General features: G+C 43.7%; 2 protein-coding genes across 2 annotated transcripts; both read left to right on the top strand.

The window, feature by feature from the left end:
• Nucleotides 1–17,894: 17,894 nt before the first annotated feature.
• Nucleotides 17,895–19,512, top strand: MYCFIDRAFT_107746 (uncharacterized protein; the record flags this gene model as incomplete). The annotated part of the gene is made up of 2 exons (XM_007926897.1): nucleotides 17,895–18,205; nucleotides 18,264–19,512. Coding segments are annotated over 2 exons (1,560 nt in total), but the record flags the coding sequence as incomplete, so codon positions are not given.
• A 46-nt stretch (nucleotides 19,513–19,558) lies between these two features.
• Nucleotides 19,559–20,078, top strand: MYCFIDRAFT_173447 (uncharacterized protein; the record flags this gene model as incomplete). Its single annotated transcript, XM_007926896.1, has 3 exons — nucleotides 19,559–19,665; nucleotides 19,693–19,707; nucleotides 19,745–20,078. 3 exons carry the CDS (start codon nucleotides 19,559–19,561, stop codon nucleotides 20,076–20,078), a joined length of 456 nt encoding a protein of 151 aa, XP_007925087.1.
• Nucleotides 20,079–21,056: the final 978 nt, after the last annotated feature.

Genomic DNA, 21,056 nt, shown 5'->3' with positions numbered 1-21,056 from the left:
ATCGTAAATAACATCCTTGCCGACTGCCTCGAAATGCCGATCCGCTACTTTTATTGCGAATAGGCCGATAAATCCTACAAAGTCGATCTCCGTTCCGGCCGCTGCTCCGAGTGCGCCCTATACGGCTAGTCCTATAATATGCAAGTTACTCGTATAGAGTATAAAAAAATCCGGAAGGCGCGCCTAAAGATAGCTAAAGATCTCGAAGCGGCCGAAGAGGAGGAAGACCTCCTTACGCGGAAGCTTTTCGAGCATCGCGTAAAGGTCCGTCGCTTACGTAAGTCGCTACGTATAAAGGAAGATCGGGAGGTACAAGCTCTTAAGGTAGAGGAAGCCTCTATTCAATAGGCGGAGGAGCTCGAAAGAGAGCTAGGCTCTTCGCCTATAGAGCCGATAATATTCTCGTTGCCTACTAACGAGCCGTTTCCCCTAGATAGCCGATTATAGATGTCGCCTTATAACTAGAGTCGTCTAGATAGGACGTCCTAGCCTATCTCTAAAATTCCTAGTAGGAGTGCCGAGAGTCTAGTGTCTTGAAGGTATATATTTTTAATGTTTCCTATCTATTTTATCTTCTAGCTAGTTAGTCTAGTAGTATGATTCTTAGCTATAAAAGACATAGTTGCTAGGTACGCTATTAGAGTCCCCGCTCCTCGAGCTATACTACCCTAGGTCGTTGAGAACTCTAAGGCGCTATAATCGATAGGGTCTAAGAGGTCGTAGGTTCAATTCCTATACTAGTTATTTCTTTTTTGTTCGGTTTTGAAATTTTTTGATTATCTGCTAATAGTTCTGCAGGTTTTCTTTTGGTTCCTAGGTGTTTTCTGAATGTAGGTATCCTTTCCATTTAATAAGGTATTTCTGACCTTGCTAATCTAGGATTTCCTCGACTTTAAACTCGTTTTCTTCCTTAGGTTGGAAGTGAAATGTTTCTTAACACGGTGTTTCGGCGTCTATAGGTTCTAGTATAGAGATATAGAATACTAGGTGGATTTTCGCGTCGTCCGGTAGTTTAAGTCGGTAATTAACTAGTCCTTTAGGCTCATTAATCAAAAATAGCCCGACTTTAACGTAGTCTAGTTTCTTAGTCGATCTCCGGGTTTTCAGATTCTTTGTTAGGAGGTAGACCTTATCCCCCTTCTTTAGCTAAGGTGCTATTTTTCGTTTAGCATTATATAGCCCCGTAATCTTTTCTTAAGACTCGGCAATTGCCCTTTACAATTCCTTATGCACCTGCTTTAAGTCTTTTAAAGCGACTATCGCTTTATCCGCGTATAGATGCTATAAATACTATTCCCCGAACAGCTACGGATGTTTCCTAAAATTTGCGAAGAATAGTGTCTCTTTCGTAGTCTTAGATTGTTAGTTGTTTAGTGTAAGTTGTGCTATAGGCAATAGCGATACCTAATTGTTTTGTGCGTAATTAACGTAGTGCCGTAAGTATACCTCTAAGGCCTAATTCTTAACTTCCGTTTAGCCGTCTGTCTGTAGATAGTATGCCGTTAATAGCTTATGCTTAATTCCAAGCGTCGCTGTAAGCGTCTTCTAGTAGTTTGACGTAAAGAGCTTGTCTCTATCCGTAATATAGGTCTTTGGAAATCCGTAGTATCGTACAAGTCTATCTAGTACGAGGTATCCGAGTTGCTCTGCCGTACTTGCTTCGTTAGCAGGAATGAAGTGTGCGTATTTCGTAAGCCTATCGACTATAACAAGTATTATATCGTAGCTATGTCCTATAACCGGATCCTTAGACTTCGGTAGCTTCGTAATAAAGTCTATTGTAACTTCGTCCTATAGTTTATCTAGTAGCGTCCTAAATTGGATATGTCTATATTTAGCGTGTCTATCAGCCTTGTTACGCTAACATTGTAGACATTTCTTAATATATTCTAGAACTCGTTGTCGTATATGTAGGAATCCGAAGCTTCGCTTAACTAGTTCTATTGTTTTTGAAACTCTAGGGTGTCCATTTTCTAGTCCGTCGTAGTATTGTCGTATATACTCCGTAACTCGTTCCTTAGGTACTTAGTATTTCCTATATTCGATTAGGAACTGTTCTTCTATGTCCTAAAGAACTCGTATAATATAGTTGAATTCTTTTATATTAGCACTAAGGCTTCCGTCTTAGTTTGCTTTTAATATCTGCTGCTATACTAGTTCGTAACCCTCTATATAGTCGCTACGGCGGCTTAGTGCGTCGGCTCGTCCGTTCTCGCGTCCTAGGGTATAGCGGATTTCGAACTTGTACTGCCCTAGTAGTTCCGACTAGCGGGCCTATCTTCGGGTTAGTACTTTAGTCGTAGTAAAGTAAGTCAGATTCTTATGATTAGAAAGAATCGTAAGACTTAGTGCTCCTTCCGCGTATACTCGCTAGTGTTATAGTAATGCAACTATTGTAAGTAGCTCCTTATTATAGATGTCGTAGTTCTGTTCCGCGGGTAACATCTTTCTCGAGTAATAGGCTACCGGGTGTCGTTTCCCGTTATGCTCCTATATAAGGCATACTCCTATAGCCCTATCCGACGCGTTTGTTTCTATCTAGACCGCCTTACTCCTATCGAATAATCGTAGCGTTAGCGTAGAAACGCATTGCTTCTTTAGCTGCCTAAACGCTTCGTCTTCCTTCGTACTCTAGTTCTATTTCTTGTCTTTCTTTATAAGCTCCGTAAGGGGTGCCGCTGTCTTAGAATAGCCCTCGATGAATTTCCTATTATAGTTGGCTAATCCTAGGAATAATTGTACGTCTTTAACGCATATAGGCGTTAGCTATTCCTGTATTGACTTGGTTTTTTCTAGATCGATCCTGATTCCTATAGTGCTAATAATAAATCCTAGGAATTTAACTTCCTTCTTATAGAATTCGCATTTCTTAGGTGCAGTCTTAAATCCTACTTGAGTAAATCGTTTAAAGACGTCCTACACTATTCGTATATAGTCCGCGAGAGCTCCTTTAGTATAGACTAAGATATCGTCTATATATGCGATAACGTATACATCTAGAAGGTCTCGGAGGACTTCGTTTACAAGGTCTTAATATAACGCTAGGGCATTTGTAAGTCCTATAGGTATAACCAAGAATTCGTAAAGCCTATATCTTGTTCGGAATGCTGTCATCTATTCGTATCTAGCTGCTATACGTATTGCGTAAAACGCATCGCGTAGGTCAATCTTCGTATACTAGTCTAATCTAGTTAATCGGTCTTGCATTTCTTCGATGTTCGGTAGTAGGTACCGATTCTTAATTATAATGTCGTTAAGTCGTCTAAAATCGACTACTAGCCGTCCTTCGTCTAATCCGGCTTTCGGAACGAACATTACTAGTAAGGCTGCCGAGGATATCGACTTCCGTATCTAGCCTTTTTCTAATTTCTCTTTTAGCTACTTGTCTAGGGTTTTGAGCTCTTTCTTAGACATTGCGTATAAGGGTCCCTATAGAGGCTCTTTCCTAGGCTATAAGTGTATTTTATAATCCTATAGTTGGTGTTTAGGTAAGGCTGCCTTGCCTCTCTCCTCTTTAAAGAGTCGCTTCTACTTAGTATACTCTTTAGGAATGTCTAGGTCCGAGATTCTAGCTTCATTCTTCGATAGCGTATAACTTCTATCCTTCCCGTAATTATTATTATAACCCTCCTAACCTAACGGTAGTATCGATCCGGGTTGAATACGGTTCTCCGTAATTCCTGTCGACGTAAACGTCTTACGAATCGCCCTACGTTTGTTAATCTCATCTGCCTACGAACGCTACCGCTATATAGGTTGAATGCCGATTATACAGTCGCATTCCTTAAATATAAGTACTCCTTTTCTCTAGTCTACGACTAGGTTATGCTTTCTCAACTAAGGTATGCCTAATACAATGTTATAACTAGCTATATTAGTAATATCTAAGACAATCTCCTCGTAGTGCTATTAGATAGCTAGTAGTAACGGTATCGTTTCTCGTTCTACGCTAGGTAGCGGTAACCTATCTACTGCTATAAGTTTATACGCTCCTTCTCTTCTACTTCGGGTTGCGATCCCTCGGCTTTTAACGAATGATTCGGAGGCAAAGTTCCCGCTCGCTCCGGAATCTATTAATGCACTCGTCGGGTGCCCGTTAACGATAACTTTTATGCGGAAGACTGCTATTAATGCTTGAGCGCTTTCGGTATTAAGGAACTCTCTTAGAACGCTCTAATCTAGAGAGTTAGTCCGTTTCCCGACTAATTAGTAGCCTAACGTTGTTCTAACTAGTTACGGATCCGTAGTCCTGCCGTTCGTGCTTCTTCGGCATATAATTTTTCCTCGAGGGTATCGTTGCATACATCTTGTCCCTACGCTACTATAGCCTTTCGGTATTGCTAATTTAATCGCTAGACCGTCTAACGCATATCTTAAGTAATAATCGTCCTTTCGTCGGGTAGGACGTATCCGTAGGGCGTAATTGTGCTTCCTATCGGTACTCGCTCCGTAATGAAGTTATAGTACGTATAGTCTATAGGTATCCGGGGGTGATTCTAGAATTTTGCCCGTAAGCTTATCTAGAAATAATTAAATTAGATAGGATCGACCTTCCGTTGTCCGTTAACCTTTAGAAACATTTCCTCGTATTTGTATACTAGATGTAAGGCGATTGTTCGCGCTACTATAGGTGCATCTATTGTAAACGTAAGGATCGTATCGTCGTTAATCCCGAATTCGTCTTTACTTTCTTTATTCGTAGTTTCTTCCTCGGTATCTAGACTTCCTTCTAAATCTTCTTGCTATTCTTCCTTTTGCTAAGGGGACTCCGGTACTTCTAGGATAGCTCCTAACTCCTCCCCGGGAGGGAATAAAGCTTCCGGATCTCGGTTTTCTTTATCGTCGGCATCTAAGCAAGATTTATTAATCGTTTCTTCTTCTAACTAGGATTTCGCATCTTCTCGTACGAGTCGCCTAATCTAAGGGAAGAATCCTGCTTCTACTTTAGTAGAATAATGAATTTGGTATTAGTCGTCGTAACAGAATCTCTAGTGAAGGGCTCTATATACGGGTTCTTGTCGTCGTGCTATTATATAGATTTGTCGTAGCTCTTCCTTTACGACCTCTGCGTAGGTCCTCGGCGCGTTATTAATAGAGTATAGCTCTACTACTATTCGGTAGCCTTCTCTGCCCGAGTCCTTTCGTTGCATTATATTAAACTGTTCGCGTCGCACTATATTCTTGCCGCGGCAGTTCCGTACTATATAGCCTTTCTTGCTATACGTATAGCAAGTCAATCTTCCTGCTTTTTTAGGCGAACTCTTGCCTTTTCTTCCTTTAATTGCTCGACCCTTCTAGGTAGCGTCTAGCTCTATTAGTTGCGTACCGTAGTAGTTGTTCCCTTTTAGTTTATCGTAGGTACTGTAGTTTCGTCTATTATCGTATCTAGGAGTATAACTAGCTTTTCTAGAAGTCTTAGAATCGTAACGTCGTTCTAAAGCTCGTTCGTAGAGCCTATCGTCGAGATCGATCGTAACCTTAACTAATGTTCCTATATTATCTATTTTTCTACCGTCGCGTATAAGCTCGTCTTTAACGTTGTCCTTAAGACCTCGCCGATACATTGTTATAAGAGCTTCGTCGTCCTAATCCGTAAGTTAGGCGTATTCCTGAAATTTGGCGGCGTAATCGGTATATAACCCCTTCTAAGTTAAATATTAGATAACCCTAACTACGGTAGCAACTTCGTTAGAAGATCTAAAGACCTTCTTTATCGTACGCTTAAGATTTTCGTAGCTTGCGAAGATTCTATCCGAATTGTCGGTCCTGTTGCTATCTAGATAGGTCCTAAGAAATAGTTTAACCTAATGCTGAGCCCTGCCTCGTATAAACGTCGTTGCGAAGACTAGCTTTAAGTTATCTTAAACCTAGTTGAACATGAAATACATATCCATCTAGCTAACCTAGGTATCGAATTTGTCTCGGTCGCCGTAATAAAAGTCTAGCTTTCCGATCTTGAGAGAATCGTTTCCGGCATAGGTTCCGAGTGTATTGCTAGTACTAGAGGTAGTACGTCGAGTACTGCCTATCTCGCTAGGGGCGGGAGTTCCCCTTCCGACTTATAATAAGGCACTTATCCTAAGGGCGTTTAAAGTATTACGGTTACTCGCGACAGATCGTTAGGTGACTTCTTATTACGTACAAGCCGAGGCTTCTTTAGAGAGGCTAATACAAGCGGGAGGCAGAGACAGAATAATTGGTACAAAGGTAATTCTAATCAGTGAGTAGGTAATATAAGTTAAACGCCTCGAGCTATAAGGGCATTCCGGCGTTCCTAAATACAAAGGAGACATCTTGTCTATAGTCGTAAGCGACGTGAGCGACGCTATCGCTCTCGACCGCTCCTGTCGCTCCTAGTAAGATAGAGCGACAGCTCAGCCTACTAGTCTTAGCGTCGCTCTAAGATTATGTAAGGACTCTGACTAATCAGATCCGTAACACCTCCCTCTCTTTCTAGCTCCTTATCGAATACTACTTGTACCTACTACTACCCTATCTACCTGCTAACATACCCTTCTTATACAGTATTCGATCTACCCTTTAAGGGCAGTAGCTAGATAGTCCTTATTTCAAGCTTTTAGCGGTATAGCTACGAAAACTATCGATTTAACTATATTGCGCCCGAAGAACGGGACCTATACGTACTATTCTATTAAAACAACCGTACTAATTATTAAGCAAGGCCTTCTACACGGCCTATTACACTAAGTTAAGCATATTAGAACGATACTCGCTAATTCCGCTATATCCGTATCTTAGGGGCTAACAATATATTATTAGTGTCGCTTCTTATAATAGCCGGTTTATTACGAAACAACAACCGTGCTACCGCTAGCAGCGCTAGCAACGACAACGCTAGTAGTATAGTGCCTACTAAAGCACCTGCTAAAGAGCCTGCTGCTAAAGTGCCTCCTGCCGAAGGGCCTACTATAGGACCTATTAAAGAAGAACCTGTAATTCTAAGTAACGACCTAGAATTGCCTATCGACGACATTCTTAACAACATTATTAACCGTCGATATAGCTAACTAGCCTTTGGTCCCTAGCTAGTAGCGAGACTTTAAGAAGCTACCTAAAACAGGCTCGCTACCTTGCGTTAAGAACAACAGCTAAAGGATAATCTTCTCGAGATTCGCCGCCTCTAGGAATCTCTAACAACTACTGCTAAGCTAATAGTAGGACCTTCTTTACTACCTATCTAAAAGAAGGATACTAAACTCAAGGACTATACCGTGTTTAATAGCTCTAGTCGGAAGCAATACAATAATTACATTCGTAACTACGAGCTCAACTAGCGCAATGCACTAAGAGCGCTACTAGATAACTACTTATTAGTCGTCTACGCTATGCAATATATTAATAGCGACCTAAAACGCACCTAGGATAACTACTTTAACTCCCTTACTAATTAGACCGCTGTTTAGTAGCAAACCTACAAGACTATTATACTAGACACCCTTAGAAACCCTATACTAAGGCAATAATATGCTTAGGACCTGTATCTTCGAGCTAAACAAAAGACTGATTAATCGGCCCGCTTATTCGAGGCCTATTTAAAAACCCTTAAAGACGACCTTCCGCCTAAGACTAATTCTATATAGATCTCCGAGATACGCCTAAAACTTAGATAGGAGCTTATCCTCGAATTGGACCGCCGCCGTGTATTCGAACAAGCTAATCTAATACGCATTTAATTTATAGTCGAAGTAGAGACAGCCGAACGAGCTGTTTAGCTCTAATAACAACTAGAATCGAGGATCCGACTAGCTAGTACTAACCGTAGCAACCGTAGCCGCGGAGGAAACCAAGGTTCCTACTATAATAACAATGCTAATAATAGGAACAGTAACAATGACCGTAGAAGAGGCCGTAGCCGCCGGCTATATAGAGGAGGCCGCGATAGGGGCCGTAGAAGGGGCTCGTATCCCTATAATGCTAACCGCTCGGCTAACAATAGTAACAATAGCTACGGCAGTCTACTAACCGGGTTGAAGTGCTTTAATTGTAATAGCACTAGCTATCTACTAGGCTAATGCGACAAACCTAAGGACTAGGCCCGAATTAACCGTACTTCCGCTAAATACCGAAAGCACCTCTTAGCGGCTAACGCTACCCCTATAGGCCAACCTTCGAAAAAAGAGTAAGCGCCGCACTAACTGTTAGCTTCGTGCGGCGTAAGACTATCGACATTGTGCTAGCTATAACACGCTCCTGCCTTGTATAGGATACGAAAGGCACTACCTATTAAACTAAGGTTATACTAGATCTAGGAAATTCAGTTAGTGCCCTTATTAGCCATCGCCTAGCTAAGCAATTAGACCTTCGACAACTGCCGAAGACTAACCTGCTAACCCTTGCTTAGTTTAATAACGCTCGGCACTTAACCTATAGGGCCTACTATATTCCTATAGCTCTAAAGGACGACCTCGGAAATAAACGCCTACTAGACTTTACTGCCTACGCAGTAGATATAGACAACCTATATAGGGGAGCTACTATTGTTATTAGCAACTCTGTTCTTAAGTACTACGCTATAGCTATAGACTTAGGCATTTAGAAGTAGCGATTTGGAATCGCTAGGAAAGAGGACATTAAGCATATTAATGTTAGCGAGTGCCCTAACGATATTAGGGTCCTATTTATTGGCAACCTAACACTAGCCTCCGCCTTAGCTAATCCGACTGCCGATTTGCTTAGTAGTAATAACGATAAACCTGTGCCCCCTAATAATCCTAATTAGCTTGCTCGCATACTAGAGCCTATCCGAGAGACCTACATTAATGTATTTAAACACTACCTAGTATCGATATTGCCTATATTTAAAGAGACGGATTATAAGATTGATATTATAGAGAGCAAAGAGGTCCCTTTTAGACCCCTCTACAACCTTAGTAAGCGAGAGCTTGCTATGTTGCGTAAGTACCTAGAGGAAAACCTAGCTAATAGTCGAATTCGGTATAGTAACAGCCCTGCTAGTGCCCCTATCCTATTCGTACTAAAGAAGGATAGTAGCCTACGCCTCTATATCGATTATCGTAGGCTTAATGCTGTTACTATTAAAGATCGCTATCTACTTCCTCTTATTAATAAGACCCTCGATCGCCTTTCTAGTACCTACTACTATACTATATTAGACATTAAGGACGCCTATTACCGCATTTGTATTCGTAAGGGCGATAAATAGAAGACAGCCTTTCGCACTCGCTATAGCTATTTCGAGTACTTAGTTATGCTATTTAGGCTAGCTAATGCCCCTACTACATTCTAGTCCTACATTAATCGGGCCCTATTAGGCCTATTAGATTACCTCTGTATAGTTTACCTAGATAACATCCTAGTTTATATACACTTACCTAACATTGCGGAGTACTAGGCTGTAGCCCGCAAGGTCCTTAACCGCCTGCGAGCCTATAGACTGTATTACAAGCCTTCTAAATGCACCTTTGCCGCTAAGGAGGTAGCCTTCCTTAGTTTTATCGTATCAACTAATAGTGTTAAGGCTAATCCTAATCGGATTAAAACAATTACTAAATAGCCTGTTCCTACGTCTATTAAGGAGCTTTAATCGTTCCTCGGCTTCGCTAATTTCTACCGCCGTTTTATTAAGGGCTATTCGAGGCATGTAATGCTATTAACTAAGCTTACTAAGACTAAGGCAAACCCTTCTAGAGAGTTTAGGTAGACTAACAAAACGCAAGCCGCTTTTAACGGTCTAAAGAAGCGATTTACTAAAGTCCCCTTATTGCACTATTTCGTACTAAGCAAACAGATCCGAATTAAGACTAACGCTTCACAGTTCGCTATATTAGCTATTATGTTACAACAGGCTAATAACACCTACTAGCACCCGATTGCCTTCTTCTTGAGGAAGATAATTAATGCTAAACGTCGCTACGAGACCTACGAGTAAGAGCTCTTAGCTATTGTTAAAGCCTTTAAGTATTAGCGCTACTATCTTAATAGTGCTTAGCACACAATTCAGGTCTATATAGACTATAACAACCTCCGTAGTATTACTAAGGTTACTAGGGTTATAGGTCGATAGGCTAGATAGGCCGTCTACCTCGCCGGATTTAATTTTAATGTGTTATACTAGCTAGGCGTAAGTAACCCTACTAATAGCCTATCGAGGCGACCTAATTACGACAGCGAAACCTAACACATTAATTCTTTGTTTCTAACCCTATAGTATAAGATTGCTATAGCCCGTATTGTTAATAAGCAAGCGTAGGATAAGCGGACTTCCGGACCCCGCGGCGACAACAAATACTATAGCGGAGTTGTCGTTCTTCTAGTATACGTTAAAAGAAAGGACGTAGATCGCTCGAGCTATAATAACTCGATTAAAGACATTGCTATCTATAGTAATAGCCTATATAGCGACAGCACTATAGAAGAGGTTGCAGTAGTTCCGGCTACTAGTGCTATTAGATATATATAATACGTACCTCGTTCGATAGCACGGGTACTATTAAACGACCTTGCAAATAGGGATAGTTAATCGTTTATAGATAAGCTATTGCGTGCTTAGTAGAGGGACGCCTTTAATGTCGAGCGTATTAATAAGCTTATAAGTAGACGGGCGACTCGATCTAGTAAGAGTAATAACTAGTCGATCGACGACAAAGGTTACTTAAAGTTTAAGGGCAGATACTATGTCCCCGCTAAACAATCGATTAGACAAGAGCTTTTAAAGAGGCACTATAATAGTAAGCTCGCTAGTTACTATAGTATAGAGAGGTCGCACGAGTTACTATCGCGTATATACTACTAGCTAAATAGTAAGCGGCATATAAAGGAGTATATATAGACCTATATAGTATACTAGCGAGTTAAAGCACTAAAGCACTTACTATTTAGCGAGTTGTCTTCACTCCCTATTCTAAAGAAGCCTTTTATAGAGCTTATAATAGACTTTATTATAGGTCTTCCCCCTACTAAGCGAAGAGGAAGCAAAGACGTCTTTAACGCTATACTAGTTATTATAGACCGATTTACTAAGGGTGCTCGCTACATTCCTGCTCGTAAGGATTGGACTACTATTAATATAGCAGAGGCGCTATAGACTGACATCTTCTATACCTATTAGGGAACCCCTAAGGGGATAGTCTCCGATAGGGGCTCGATATTTACATCGCACTACTAGAGCGAAATATACCTATAGCTGAGACTAAAGCATCGGCTATTAACAGCCTTCTATCTACAGACTAACGGTTAAACAGAGAGGCAAAATGCCACCCTATAGCAGTATCTGCGCAGCTATATTAATAAGAACCCCGAGGATTAGGTCAACCTCCTATAGCCTACAGAATTCGTATATAACAATAGTGTACATTTATTAACCAAGATCTCGCCCTATATAGCTATAATAGGCTAGAATGCTGCTATGCTACAAGACCTACTATCGCTCGAGGCCGAGCGTAAGGAAAGGGAAGCGCGTTAAGTACTAGAGACACTAGCGGCAATAGAACGTGTTTAGAAGATGCGGGAAATCTATACTAAGATAGCCGAGAAGTTGACAAAGGCTTAAGAGTACTAAAAGACCTACTACGATAAGCACTATACGCTAAGGACCTTTAAACAAGGCGATATAGTTATGCTAAGCACTAAGAACCTCCGTATCCGCAAGCACCTATTACCTAACGGCAAAACAAGGCCTAAGCTCGCACTAAGATACATTAGTCTATTCCGTATTCGAGAAGTTAAGGGCTCCTCCGCATAGGCCTATTAGTTGTAGCTTCCTCCTTATTACACTATCTATAACACCTTCTATATATCCCTCCTTAAGCTATATTACCTACGCGAGGGGGATAAAGCCCCTACTAAACATAAAGACATACTAGCGGATAGTAAAGAGCTATAGTCTATAGAACGTATTCTAAAGCACCGGACTAGGCAAGGTAAGAAGGAGTACCTATTGAGATAGTAAGGCTATTTACCTAAATAGGACTTATAGGAAGCTAAAGGTTCCTTTAAGGACATAACTAAGTTGTTAAATAAGTATTAGACTAGTATAAAGAACAAGAAGAAGGCTAAGGGCCTATAATGTTATCTAGGAATAATGCTACCCCCGGGGTGCTATTAGCTAACTAATTAGAGGCAAGCAATTGTTAGCAATAAAGGACAATAAGACTATACTACTATAGAATCTACCTCTTTACTAGCGCACCCTGCAAGACCCTTCTCTTAGCGCCCCTCTTGTTCCTCTATTCTATCGAGGCCCTAAGGCCTAAGCGATCGACAAGGGCGATGCGCGCGCGCGTGCGAATAATAGTAAGGAAGATAATAGCGTCGCGCTACGAGCTAGCGAAGGACGGCGCGGCCGGCGCGGCTATATTAGTAATAGTGTTGCGGGGTGTATTACTGTTCGAGAAAAGAAGGATACTACTATATTAGTAACAGTGTTACTAATATTGTTGTTAGTTAAAGAAGGAAACCGGAAGCAAGGTAAAGTTAGCGCTAAGATGGCTAGCGCTACTATTATTAACATTACCTAGTCGCTACTATTGTTAACCTTACCTACGTTAAAACTTTAAGGCACCTTTAATTAAAACTTTGATTAAACTTTGAGGCTAAGTTAAAACTTTAAGCCGCTTAAAAGATTAAGTAGACTAATAGACTAACTAACTAAGGGCAAAACTATAGAGCTAAGCTAGCCGGGGTCGATCTTGCGGACAATAGGTTACTCCTCGATCTTTCTAACCTTTTAAGCGAGGCGAACCTTAACTACTGCACTTATAATGGCCTTTACCTATAGAAACTAGACGAGCTGTGTTTTTTCTAAAAAGTAAATAATAGCCCTCGTAATAACAAGAATAAACCCTTAGAAGCGGACAACCCTCGGAAGCGGACATTGCTAGGTCTTTTAAGAGTAGACGCAAAGAACTCGATACGACATTACTTAGAACGGAGGCAGTGCTACAATACCCTATATATCTACCTATTATAGTAGGGAAGGTGCGCTCGTATTATAATTAGTCGATAGTCCTTAATTCTTATAGCTTTATATCCCTTTACTTTATCGTATATAGAGATAGCGCAGTTAGAGTTATATATTGTATTATTAGAGGTAAGGTTTGACATAGTTACATAATTAGGTAGTTAAGTGTTTAATTTAGCGCAGGCTAAGCAGCTTATTAGACCTGCTAAGTTAGTAGTAATAGAGGTTAAGACTAGGACAAAGACCGGCTACGAGGGCGCGGCCTTTAGAAGGGAAGCGTATATTAGGGCTAAAGAGGCTATACGTAATTAGTATGTAACTAGGCCGAGTAAAGCTAGGGTCTTAATGCCTTAGGCAGGGCTTGGCGCTTGGCGTTAGGCCAACTCTCTTACCTTCCTCCCTCTCCTCCTAGCTCCTTATCGAATACTACTTATACCTACTACTACCCTATCTACCTGCTAACATACCCTTCTTATACGAGGGTACTAATAGCTTTGCTATATTAAACGACAAAAAGAGATTATAGCAGTAGCTTGCTACTAGCGGCTTATATAAGGCGAAAGCTTCGCTCGTATACTTCTAGGCACGCGCTAGCCGCCTAGGAGCATATATTAACCTTCTACGCTATTAATTCTATATCTAATAGCGCGACCGTATACTATCTATTCTACTACCTATTTACGACCGTCCGCCGGAGTATAATAAGTCGGAGATGCAACTTCGAGAGTAGCGCGAGCTTAAATAGCAACTTCTAAGCTAAATACGTCGTCTATAGGTTAAGGTTATCGATTTAACTAAACAAGAGTCTTAATCTTTAGATAATAACTTAGCCTCGGTACGGATTAGCCCGCGGACCCGGCGATTCCTATTAGATCGGAATTAAAGCTCCGAAGGCAGGGTACTAGCTTCTTCTAACACTTCTAATACCTTCTTCTAAATATTTCTATCGATATAATATACTAATTTATCGTACCCGATACTGCCTGCTATACTACTTGCAAATCGTCTATCTAGCTAGTTAACTCTACTAAGTATTAAATCCCTTCTTTTTAGACCGCTAGGGCTATTGCTAATATACGAAATCGCGACCTAATAAACTACCGAATAGCGAGTCTACCGCCGAGCCGTACTTCTATATAAACTACGTACTACTATTAAACAACTACACCGAATAGCTAAATAGCCGCTTATTTATATCTTAGAGTAGTTTCGTAAGGCATTGTCGACTATCTATTATATCGTTTATAAGCCTTTTACTCCTAGGCGCTACCGAGCCTACCGAATCGACGAATTCGACTATTTGTGCCCTATTTCTTAAGAGATTGCCCTTACCTACGTACTAACTCGACGACGTAGCCGTAGGCTCTATATATATACCTAAGAGCGCCTTATCGTCGACTATATTACTTAGAACGCTATAACTCGTCGTATAACTTAGACAGAAGTTAGAGACTTACTCGGTTTAAATTGTAGTCCTATAACCGTCTCTTATATCTATAGAAGGCATAGTTATCGCCGCTACGTTATATACTCTCGCCTCTTCTATAATAACCGTATTCGACGCCTACGCCTCGAATAGGCTTAATTCTATTAACACTTTACTAAAGAAGACTAGGCAAACGTTCTATAGAGCGACGAGTGTGCTATATATAATAGATTATATAAGAGGCTCTTTATTACTCGACTAGTTAGTAAGCGCAACTAAGACTACTATTCGAGGCCTCGCTTCTAACGCCTTCTATACTAGATAATATAGGCCTATATTAGTAGTATTAGCGGTAAAGGACTACTCCTACTATAGGATAAGATATAGGGCAATATTAATAAAGAGTTATACTATAAGAAGGTCTTACTACTAGTTTAAGAAGAGATTAGTCGTATAAATAGCCTTATTACTAACTAAGAATACCCTCTCGGTTACGAGCCTACCTTACACTTAAGAATAGCACTCTTCTAATAAGACTCGGCGCCTATATATAGAGCTAAATATATACTTAATTAGTTACGAGCTCGCCGCATTATTCTTATAGACAACTAGCTACCTTTATTACTAGATTTAAACTCTATCGAGAACCTATAGCGAGTAATTAAGTAGGCAATTAAACGCCGTAGAAATAGACCTACTAGCCGTAACTTTTAGCTAGCAATTATCGAAGAATACTATAACGTACCTATAGAATTAGTATAATAATAGATTAATAGTATGCCGGCTCGCTATCGTATAGTAATTGACGCTAATAGCGGTTAAACATAGTAGTAGATAGTATAGCGCTTACTTAGTTATCTATAGTTGTCTATAGTCTTTAAACTAGCCTTCTATACGGCTTTAAACACCCTCGTTCTTAACCCTAATCGTTACTAAACTAGCTGAAGAACTAAAGTTCCTAACAATCGCACTAATTGGCTTCTAACACCTAGTTATACTATACTTTGTATAGCAAGCGGTGCCGCTGAGCAAGGGTCGCGACACCCTAGAATGCATAAGCGCTCTTTCACTCCGATGTGCGTTGACGCTGTACATATCAATACGGCCAATGCTAACCCATGTTATCGTCGGCGAGATGGAATATATAATATCCGGCCGCTGCGAACTCCTGTAGCATCCTTGCCAGCAGAACGCAGCGCCCCAAGCCGAAGCAAGGCGGCGTCACTGGAGATATACACTGCGATTTGGGCTGCGAAGACGCTTGTATACCAAACCGGTCCGCCAGTGAGTGGTTCACCTGCACGCTATCGGTTGCCTGCAGAGACGAGAGGATTATTCGGCGCTTCAGGGCACGAAGGAACGGCCCACATAGCAGCTTACCGAAGTCGTTATCGGAAAGAGCAGTGTTCAAATGTGTAAAATCTGGGAAACAAAGTAGAGTACTTGGAAGCGGGTCAAGCTAGGCGTCGGCAGACCACGGTATAGAGCTTAGAGCTTCTCATCAAGGCTGCAACCGAGCAAAAAACGCTGACATCTCTTGTAGGTGAAACTCACACTGCGTCCTACGTGAGATTCCGATGCTCTAGATGCGAGAGCATTTCGTCCCTGGTCGCTGCTGGGGACAGACTTTCGAGCGTGCAGTCTTCTACAGTCACGTCCAGGGCTTGAAAAGCACACACTTGTTGTTGCGGATTAAAGCCGATATCATCCACTTTCATGTATGATCATGATCGTCGTTGCTATAAGGTCTCGGAATGTCATGCGTCTTTGATGATTGCAGAGCCGCGAGTCCACCTCATCTCAGCTGAGGCCTGAGGCGGGTCGTGTGGAGAGCGAGTGCACGCTATGGTTTCTGTAGCTATATAGCAAGTCACTGTCGAGCCTGCTCAACAATCTTGAAGCCCTATATCGCGACCACTCAAGGTCAAACGCATGTGTCTCTATACACTGCCTTTCTCCCTCGCAAGTCTTCGAGCTTTCACGGTAAGCCTTCATCTTTGAAGCAAACTCCACTTTGCCGGGTTTTTTTAAGCCATGACGGCAGTGATGGCGTAGCTACCAGATGCCGCTGTTGGCGGTATGCAAGCATCGAGCCTGCTGGCAAACGTGCAAAACGGGGATCGTCAGAAGTCGACCGTGCCGAACAGCGCTGAACAGAAGCCGTGCGTGACGACTTCGCCGAGTGGTGAACGGACCAGAGTTGCAGTACTACGCCGTGATACTGCAGCCGCACATACAGTGAAGAAGTTCATGATGGAGATTGTGACATCGCGAAGTACGAAGACGTGCTGCAACATGGCAAGGAGTCGAGCTCTGCACCCAATTTGACGCCAAGCATCGAATGTCGTCCGTGCGTTCTCGGCACATGTGTTTGACAGAAAATTTCTGGAGAAGCCGAGAGCCGAGAGCCGCGACTTCGTTTTCGTCGTGCGTCTTGAAGCAGCCTTGTGGCATTCTGTACGTAAAACGAATTCGTTCTTGCCACTACTGTACCTGACACTAGACTATTTCAGTATACAGAATCCAGGAACCGCGTCTGATGCCGGGAGTGAATACCAAAAGCATTCTGGAACGTCACGGCGTGACAGTGGAAACACACTTCTTGCCTGTGCTCCCTTGCACTTGCCATCTTGAACAAAAATATGGACGGGATCATCCGTGACGCGCCTGCCATGTCTCAATATCAGCGTCGACTTCCTGGCCGCTCCAGCTCACTCACGACTTCTACAAGCCATCGACAGAATGAGCGTTCCATCTGCATCATCAATACCCAGCGAGTCTGACGATGACCCGGATCTCCTCTCCTCACAGGCCAGCGGCACTCCAAGTGCCTTAGAAAGAGAACACAGAGTGAGATTCATCTCCAACGCGGCGGCACAGCAACCACCAGCACCGCCCGTCCCTTCGGCAGCCATTGCATCTGACCGGACACAACTGCCACCACGACCTCATCCTATCCTGCGGGGGCGTTCTAGAGATGCAGTGACGGCGAGTCAAGATCATGTCGAAGTTCCTGAGTCTGCAGCGGCCCAGGTTAAAGCCAACATTATGGCTAATAGAGCATGGAGAACTTCACCTCCAAGTTCTCGGACCTCGTTCGACTCAACTGCATACACCGAAATGGGAGAGAGCGACCATCATCTTTTGAGGAATGATCACGGCATTGCTCTGCAAGATTTCACTCACAGCCAACATGTGCAGCACGCGCGAGAAACCAGTGGCGAGAGCACAAATACTTCCGGTCGTACGGTGTACGCAGACCCATCGCAAGTCAGTCCATCAACGCAGGACTTTCCGAGAGGATACACAGCAGTACATGCCACGGAAATGCACCAGGAGAAGCACTCCAAAGGCGAATTGGACGAGATCTACAATGCTACCTACGATGGCTCTTACGCGGTCCCTAAGCCGGATCACTATCGGGGCGGAGTGCTATCTCAACTTCTCAAGCTATCTAAACAAGCAGATTTCCTCGGCTCCCGCCAGAGCATACCAGAAGCATCACATTCGGATCCTCCGAAACATAAAAGGACGCCTTCAGGAACAGACACCGGTGCCATGACGCCTGAGCGACGGAAATGGTACGACTCAAACTCGTCGCAAGACACACTGGCGACGCTCATCGGTGCTTCGGCAAGTCTAGCGAAGCCAGCACAACCTCAGAGTGACCACAAAAGACCCAAACCGCCTCACAAGAGGGCACACAGCATGGCTGGCCGTCTAAGTCAGATTTTAAAACAGGAAGAGATGCGCGTCAAGGTCCACATTGCTGGAACCTTAGCACGTCAAGAGTTCATTCTGAAGTTGTGTCGCGCTCTCATGCTCTACGGTGCACCAACGTAAGTTGCGTCGTCGAATCCGGACTTGCTCAAGAATTTCTGCTAATTTCCGCCACAGCCACCGGCTTGAAGAGTACCTCACCATGACCTCAAGAGCGCTCGAGATCGAAGCCCAATTCCTCTACATCCCAGGATGCATGATTATCTCTTTCGACGATACCGAGACGCACACCACCGCTGTAAAGCTTGTGAGGCTCGCGCAAGGCATCGACCTTGGACGACTCAAAGATGTCCACAGAATCTACAAAGAAGTTCTGCATGATGTGATAGGGATGGAAGAAGCAACCGGCCAGCTGGACGAACTGATGGGCAAAAAGCCTAAATTCCACCCATGGCTCCGAGTGCTGGTTTTTGGGATCACCAGCCTCACTGCCGCTCCATTTTCATTCAGTGCTAGGCTGATTGACTTGCCAATCTGCTTCTTCTTCGGCTGCCTTGTCGGCACTATGCAGCTCATCCTGGCTCCGCTTTCTCCGCTCTATAGCAATGTCCTGGAAGTCTCTGCTACGGTCATCGTGAGCTTCCTGGCGCGAGCCTTTGGCAGCATTCGCGGTGGAGACTTGTTTTGCTTCTCTGCTCTAGCACAAGGCGGTATAGTGATGCTCCTGCCAGGGTACATGTTCCTATCTTCATCCCTAGAGCTACAAGCACGAGCAATCGTGCCAGGGTCTATCCGGATTGTTTATGGAATCGTGTACTCCCTTCTCCTGGGATTCGGTATCACCATTGGTGCGGCACTCTACGGGCTGATGGACCAAAACGCAACTTCGAACCTCACCTGCGCAAATCCGATCCCTGGCCTCTACGCTTTCACCTTCGTGCCATTTTTCGTCCTGTGCATCAGCATACTCTACCAATCGAAGTGGAAACAAATGCCAATAATGGTGGTCATCGCTTTTGCCGGCTACGTGGTGAACTACTTCAGTAGTCTTCGATTCCCCACAAGCCCTCAGATTGCTAGCGGATTCGGAGCTTTCGCGGTCGGCACACTGGCCAACTTGTATTCAAGATTTCGTCATGGTGTTGCAGCTGCGATTCTGGTTCCTGCCATCTTCACCCAGGTACCTGGCGGCCTAGCAAGCAACGGAGGGCTTTTGAGCGGGCTCCAAGTTGCGAACGAAATCAATAATGCAACGAACGCCATAAATGGAACTGCCGCCAATATAGAGGCCAGCACGAATCCAAATTATGTGGTATTCAATGTTGCAAGCAGCATGATCCAGATTGCGATAGGTATCACGGTCGGCCTATTCATGAGCGCACTAGTGGTATATCCACTAGGAAAGCGGAGGAGTGGATTGTTCAGCTTCTGAACCACAAGCTATGATTTAACGAGCAAATACAATATAGATAATGATAATAGAATGCGGGCAGAGTCGCCGTGTGAGGCCTCCAAGGACACGCATCCCACCCAGCTTTCTTGACGAGCAACGCCCGCCACAGACATTTCGTACACTCATGTGCTGAAGAGTGCTAACGGACTGAAGAGAGTGGAATTATTCGTGTGCACACAATAAATTTCATCCTCTACTAAATGAGAGAACTAGCAAGTCTTGGCCAGGGATCAGCAAAAAAAAAATCAGTGAAACAATCACGTCCCTTCGTCCCGAAAAGTCCATCCGACGATCCTTCTCTCATTGACCAGCTAGAATCCGTGCTCAGACCTCCGTGCTTTTTTGAAGAGAATGCCGCCTGCCTGTTCATGGATGACCATCATCTAGGTGGCGAGGAAGTCAAGAACGGCTTGAAGGGAAGCAATAGCGTCCTGGAGCTGCAGGACTTCATTGGCGTTGCCAGCGGGCGCGGTCAGCTGAACATGAAGAGCATCGATGGCCGCGTTCAACTGGGTGATCAGGCCGTCTTGTCGGACTGAAGGGCGTTGGTGTCATGCGAGAGATGCGAAGTTCAGAAGATTTTGAGTACTTGGAGCCCGGCAGCGGCGTTGGGAGTTGCAAGACCGTGAACGGTGGTGAGGCCGATCAGGCCGACGATGAATGCTGAGATCTTCATGTTGGCGGTTGGTTTTGACCTTGCATTGCTGATCAGCGGAGGCTGAGTCTTGTTTGCTGATCTGATTGAGGTGTGAGCTGGTGGATGATTGCTTCTATCAGGGAGTTACTATGGACTGATATATTCTACCTTCTCCAGAGTAATCGAGGCATTTAGCTCCCAATTTCCGGACGCATCCTCGATCGAGCTACTCCTTCCCGTCCATTGTGGAGTAATTAGTAAATCTTCCAGGCCGAAGTGCTTCTCTTTGTCGGCGAAGGTGTGTTCATCATCTCGGCGGCGGCCATTCCGTGACGCTCTTGCAATGGCGGTATGGCTCCACATGGCGCACGGGAGAAGCCAGACTGTTGTGTAACACTGACAAACCCGGAAACAGGTAGCCGCGTATGCTTTCAATCACGATTGGGAATGTTAGTTCGTTTCTCTGTGCCTTGTTCATCCGTTTCTGTCTAATGCCAAGCAATGAGGCAGAGGTATGCACTCGGAGCAGCCACTGCTGGGGTAACCACACCTTGCTTGAAGCGTCTCGTGCATGCTCAGAATGTTGCCATCTGCAAAGCAAGATTGTCTCCTGGTGAGAGTGGTCGCAACAGCCAGTTAGTGAATCTTCGTATGCTGGTCAGCCGCCGTTCATATTCCTGGCCCCATGTGATGACCAGTGTCAACACGGCCGCCCAAGAGCACTCCTCTACCAGCCTTCTTGACAGTATATATTCTCGAGCAAATGGCATTTTCTGCGCTTGACGCCTCGTTCGCGGTGAGTGGACTGCTGCGCGATGTGGTCTTGTTCCGAGCGAAGCACTCAGCAACAATGGCGTAGACACAATGGAATCTTCACACC

This window comes from Pseudocercospora fijiensis, assembly GCF_000340215.1.
Source record: "Pseudocercospora fijiensis CIRAD86 unplaced genomic scaffold MYCFIscaffold_3, whole genome shotgun sequence".
NCBI lineage: Eukaryota > Fungi > Ascomycota > Dothideomycetes > Mycosphaerellales > Mycosphaerellaceae > Pseudocercospora > Pseudocercospora fijiensis.
This window is presented reverse-complemented; position numbering and strand designations above follow the sequence as displayed.